The sequence below is a fragment of the Sesamum indicum genome, linkage group LG2, assembly GCF_000512975.1.
Source record: "Sesamum indicum cultivar Zhongzhi No. 13 linkage group LG2, S_indicum_v1.0, whole genome shotgun sequence".
In the NCBI taxonomy this organism is placed as follows: Eukaryota; Viridiplantae; Streptophyta; class Magnoliopsida; order Lamiales; family Pedaliaceae; genus Sesamum; species Sesamum indicum.
Genome location: NC_026146.1, coordinates 11,748,635 through 11,753,944, shown reverse-complemented (window position 1 = coordinate 11,753,944; position 5,310 = coordinate 11,748,635). Strand labels below are relative to the sequence as shown.

At 36.5% G+C, this 5,310-nt stretch overlaps 1 protein-coding gene across 5 annotated transcripts in view; it reads right to left on the bottom strand.

The window, feature by feature from the left end:
* Nucleotides 1–5,310, bottom strand: part of LOC105155841 (protein NPG1-like) — a 9,411-nt gene that overhangs the window by 2,459 nt on the left and 1,642 nt on the right. For 2 of the 5 annotated variants that reach the window (XM_011071815.2, XM_011071816.2), the window contains exons 3-5: nucleotides 3,545–3,797; nucleotides 2,172–3,382; nucleotides 715–862 (exon numbers count right to left, since the gene is read on the bottom strand). In XM_011071815.2, coding sequence (XP_011070117.2) covers nucleotides 715–862; nucleotides 2,172–3,382; nucleotides 3,545–3,797 — 1,612 coding nt within the window. Of the gene's footprint in view, nucleotides 1–714; nucleotides 863–908; nucleotides 1,165–2,171; nucleotides 3,383–3,544; nucleotides 3,809–4,574; nucleotides 5,232–5,310 lie in introns of those variants that run through there. The other 3 variants (XM_011071817.2, XM_011071818.2, XM_020691876.1) reach the window with 3 other exon arrangements.

Sequence of the window (5,310 nt, the reverse complement as noted above, 5' to 3'; positions counted from 1 at the left end):
TACACCACCCCTTTCTCTTGAATAAGCACTTGGAAATGATCATACAGCAAAAACCTTGAGCAAAAAATCTTTATGTCAAGACTCTGTGTGTGACTGCGTGCGCGCGTGTCTTTCTGGATTACATTTTAAACATATAAATCTTCCAGAAATCTAACACTTCTATTACGATGCTTATCTGGATTCTTGCAATCAACTTATGAAGGTAGAGGAAAGCTGAAACGACCAACTGTTTCAGGCTTCTACTGAAACTAGCTGCTGGCTGCACATTAAAATTCCTCTTGCCTTAAGTTTTTTTTACACTCTAGCTTTCTGTCTTCTACCCCTCCTCCCAGAGCACTTGGAAAACCATCGGATCTCTCTCTCTCTGTATCTATGTAATATTCATATGAAATGGTAGCTAGGTGATTGTTCAATCTTAGACACAGGAAAAGAAAGCAATTCAAGATCCAAAGTATCTTATCCAACAAATAAGTTTCAGGATGGCTGAGTATTGAACTTAAGAACAGTAAAGTTGCCTCTAATTAAGTGGTAATAACATTGTTTAAATTTCCCCAACCTAAGCGTCCCTTCCGTGGGTATATCAGTAACCAAGTATCACAAACCACATCTTCTAAAAGATGGCAGCAGAAGGAATTCACTGAAATACTAGTGAGTTGTGACACCATCACTGAAACCTTCAGGTTTTCTTATAATGTAAGAAGTTTGAGTTCTTACCTTCAGTGTGTAATGTTTCTGCTGAATACTGTTTTAGAGCTCTAGCTTTTCCTAAACATATCTCTGCATCCTTCCAACGAGAAAGGCTAGCATACAAACTTGCTAGTCCGTGCCAGACTTCATATTCATCAACTTTCTCATGCTCCACCTATAGCAGACAGGAGAAAATACAAGAAAAGAAACAAAAGTAAACATTTGAATAACAGGAGTTAATTATTGATCTCCTGTTTTTAACATTAAACAAACACCTCCAATGGCCTAACCGTCATCAGTCAAACTTGAGGGGAGAGTACTTGAATGACTATTTTACTCTCAGTTACAAAAATAGGAAAAAAGGTCATCAAAACTGATAAAAAGAATACAACAAAATATCCTCAAGCATTTGCCATTTCTTTGCCCCGCCCTACCCAACCAGTCAAAATCCACACATCGCTTCCGAACTCTGAAAATCTGAACCCAAATCAATGAGTACACAGTAAACCACCATATCAAAATAGAGAGACGCTAGTATGCAATAATTTAAAGTATCTTTAAGTTGTTTTAGTTTTTTTCAGTTAAGGTTTGATTTTGGAGAACTTATTATAATCTTTAAATATAAAATTATTAACATTCAAATATTTATTTACTTTTGTGACTTAAGCGACACTGAGTACTAGCATTGTACTAGTTTAAAACAATAAACTTTTTGTAATAATTCTAAAATATTTATTTATATAATTTATATTTGTGAAATAATGCAATCCTAATTTTAAGAATTAAAATATACTAGAATAGAATTGTTTAAGTTTTATTTCACAAGTGAAGTTGGCTGTATGATCAAAATTGCCTCAGTACTTTTAACATTTTCCATAATGCAAGCTTTATCTATTAGTTTCTAGAAAAAGAATTTAATTTTTTAGTTGATATTGCAAGGTTTCATGATTTTTTACAAACACAAAATAAATTCACAACCTAAAAAATATACAATATGAGACTAAAAAGATGTTAAGAACAATATACTAAAACTTACAAGTTTACCATTTTAATATTACCAATTACAAAACTTTTAGGGGCATTTTAGTTATAAAAAATAGAGTTATCCAAGTCTGGGCAAAATAGAAAGTCTACACTAAATTTTATCATGACATCAACAAATTCAATTAAGTTGACTAATAGAAGGGGCAATTGTAACACGGATATAACTTGAAGGGAAGTTTGCATAAGTTTTCTAATAATAGGAGGCAATTTATAAATACCTATGTTAACATGCAGGATAATTAACCCTATAAGTTAAGAAACAGTTCTGTTTTCTGTTCAGGTCCACAAAATATGATTCCCAGCAAAACGTCAGTGCATACTCTAGACTTCTCAACAGAGAGATGAATACTGAAAATCGCATAAAATAACCTTGCAACCTAGAGAGCAGGAAATCCGGATAAAATTTAACTGGCTCAGTATATAAGTATCCAGAATTTGACCTGAGGTGAACTTCCAAGAGGTCCATAAGATTTTTTCTGGGCCTGGACCAGCGCAAGAAGATAACGATAGGTCTCAACGGCATCCATATGTAGTGACTGAGAGATTTTGAGCTTAGCTTTCATCCTGAGAAGTGGCCCTTGATCCCATTTTGAAGTTTCATCTAGAGCAGCATCAGTTACCACTTCAGCCTCCGAAAACCGTTGCTGCGCAGATAAAACTAAAGCAAGCAGTCGCCAACCCCTTATCATGGATCCCCCAGTTTGATCTAAATACTGCTTGGCGCATTGCAAAGCCGCATCCAAATTTCGGTGCTCAGCATATAGAATTCCTAACTCAAATATCAAATCTGGATTGTGACACTCTAGAGCTACTGCGCTGTCCAATGATTTCAGGGCTTCTGACTGAAGAAGAGATCTTTCAAAGTCTGAAGAAGAAACTTTTGCTTGCTTCCCCAAGCAAAGGCCCAACATCCGGAGGCCAATACCTTTTAAATGTGCATTTAATTCATTTGCATTAGCAATTGCCCTTTGTGCATATTTAACGCCATCTGCGGCAAGAAGCACATCTTCACTGCATATTTTGGCAGCCAGAAGAAGTGACACTATATCGTTGGGTGCTTCATGCTGGTTTAGAGACTTTTTCAGCAGATCTAAGGCAGATCTTTTCTGTCCAGATCCACTAAAGGACAGTGCCATAGTTTTCCATCTGTCAGTACGATGTATTGCTCCAGGCATAACCTCTTCAAGTTGCTTTGCCAAAACTGAGGTTTGCCCACACAGGGATATAGCACAAGTAAGGTGATCTAGCACTGATGGATCCCATTTTATCTTACCATGGTAAGCCTTTCTCATTAGAATCATCAAAAGCAAAATGGCTTCTTCCAGATTGTTTCTAGGTATATATGAACCATCAATTTGTACAGATAAACTGGGTGCACAAAAATCTACCCCGCTATACAGCAAGAAAACTGCAAATGCTTTCTGAATCCTTGCACAGCACTCATTGTCAATATTCCATTGACTCAATAAAGCTCTGCGGTATGCAGACATTGCTTCAGAATAGCAACCAGCTTTCTTCCACAACTCTGGGAGGAGTTCAACAGCATGACTAATGGTTTCTTGCAGCTTATTGTCTAACAACACATCGGGTATGCCTTCAACAAATATCTTTTCAACTGCATCAAGCACACTTTTGCACTCCTGAGCAGCCTCTAGAAATATCCAGCAAATTTTTAAACTAATCAGATAATTATATGGGATAAATAAGATTATACCTAAATATTAACATAATGACGGAGAAGTGGAGCAGTAAAAATTGAATCAGTTGTTAATTATACTCAGAACTACTCATAATTGTTTGAAAAAAATTCTACCAGTCAATTTTCCCAACTTCTGAAGAGATTTGGCTTTCAAATATATGGCCTCAAGCACAAGATTAGTAGAATTCTGCGAGACAGCAAATGATGTTTCACTGCGAGTCCGGCCCTTTCTTGAAGGCGGTTTATCTTCTAATGAATGTTGCACACGCTGTACGGTAGCTTGAAGATCAATGCCATCAAACACCAGCAGAGCACCTTCAAGATTTCCTCGTTGATATTCTAATTTTCCAAGAAGAGCTCTCGCTTCCTGAAAATAAACTGATAGGGTTTCATGTTTTTTCCACTCATACCTTTATTTCATACATAAAAGAATTTACAGTTGCGATTAAGAAGATATAAGGAGGATGCAATAATCAAATAATAAAACTGAGAAAATAAAATATTATAGATTCTACCATTTTAGCGTTACAATCAACCCCCCAAAGTAGCCACAAAGAAAGCCAAATAGGTAATAGTTTGGAAACCAGTCAAAAATGTTCATGAGATGTCAATTTATTGTTCTGACATACGGAAAAATACCACCAAAGGTCATTTATTTGAATATTGGGCTTTCAAGGTTAACTCTGTCAAAAACATTAAGCAAGAACAGAAAAAGAGATGAAGACGGTTAGGCATCTTTCTTAATCAGTAATCAAAATCTTTTAAGCAATAGCTAGAGAAACTATAATGCTTCATATCAACTATTATAATCTTGAATCTAGTAGTATTCTAGAATTCCTGCTTGGTGTTAAAAATGGAAGCTTGACGTGGAGAGAAGCAAACTAAGAGAGAGAGAGAGCGAGAGAGAGAAGAATCGCAGGAAATGAAATCTTAGGTTCCCGATTGCATCAAAATCCCCCAACTCCACATCTTTGTAATGGTCGGTCCTACACACAAACATAGTACCTTTATTGAATTTGCTTCTCTAGTTCAACATTTTGAACTTGGTGATATTATTTTCTAATTAATCTATGTTCAATGCAATTTTTTGGAGAATTGGGAAGACAAATCATCCTTTTGGTCAGAATCCATTAGGAACACTTACTTTCCAACCTCAGCTTCCACCTCTTAACTGTCAGAAGCAACCATGTTGGCTTTATCTCAGTTTCATCACAAAATATGGCTGCATGCAGGGTCATCAACTTGTAACCAAGAACATTTAAGGTGAAATTCTAGTGACATCAATCTCAAAACCACCTCGGGAGTTATAAACCCAGTTTGTTGGACTAGGAAAATAAGCCAAAGCTCAAAGTATCCATTTAACTCAGGATGCCGCACAACTGAATTAGCACCCAATAACAAGTCTCATTCTAATGCAAAAAGATGAATCCCCCTTGATTGTTCAAAATCCTTCCCGTTACCATTGAAAATCCTCTTCCCCACCATTTTCCGAAGGAATAATAGACCAACGAGCAATCAGAAAGAATGCAATTTCAATTTCCAGGAGCTCAAATTTTTTGGCGACATAGGAGATTCAGTACAGAGATAGGACCGTGCCTAGCTTATGCAGAACATGAATTTGCTTTCTGAAATAATAGCATTATTGAGGACTTCATTTCCTCACTCTCAGAGTCCAATCTGCTTCACTGAAACCTACTATTTGGTCATCCAGCAGCTCCCCAACTTATCCAGAATGTACAAGTAGAGCTCATTGCCACATTTTCACTTCCAAACAGTTGAATTGTTTCTTAATGGAGCATGATGACAAATCAGGCCAGTATCACCCTTGAATGCACATCCCCTGTGTAACACCATCCTATAATATATAACATCATGAAGGA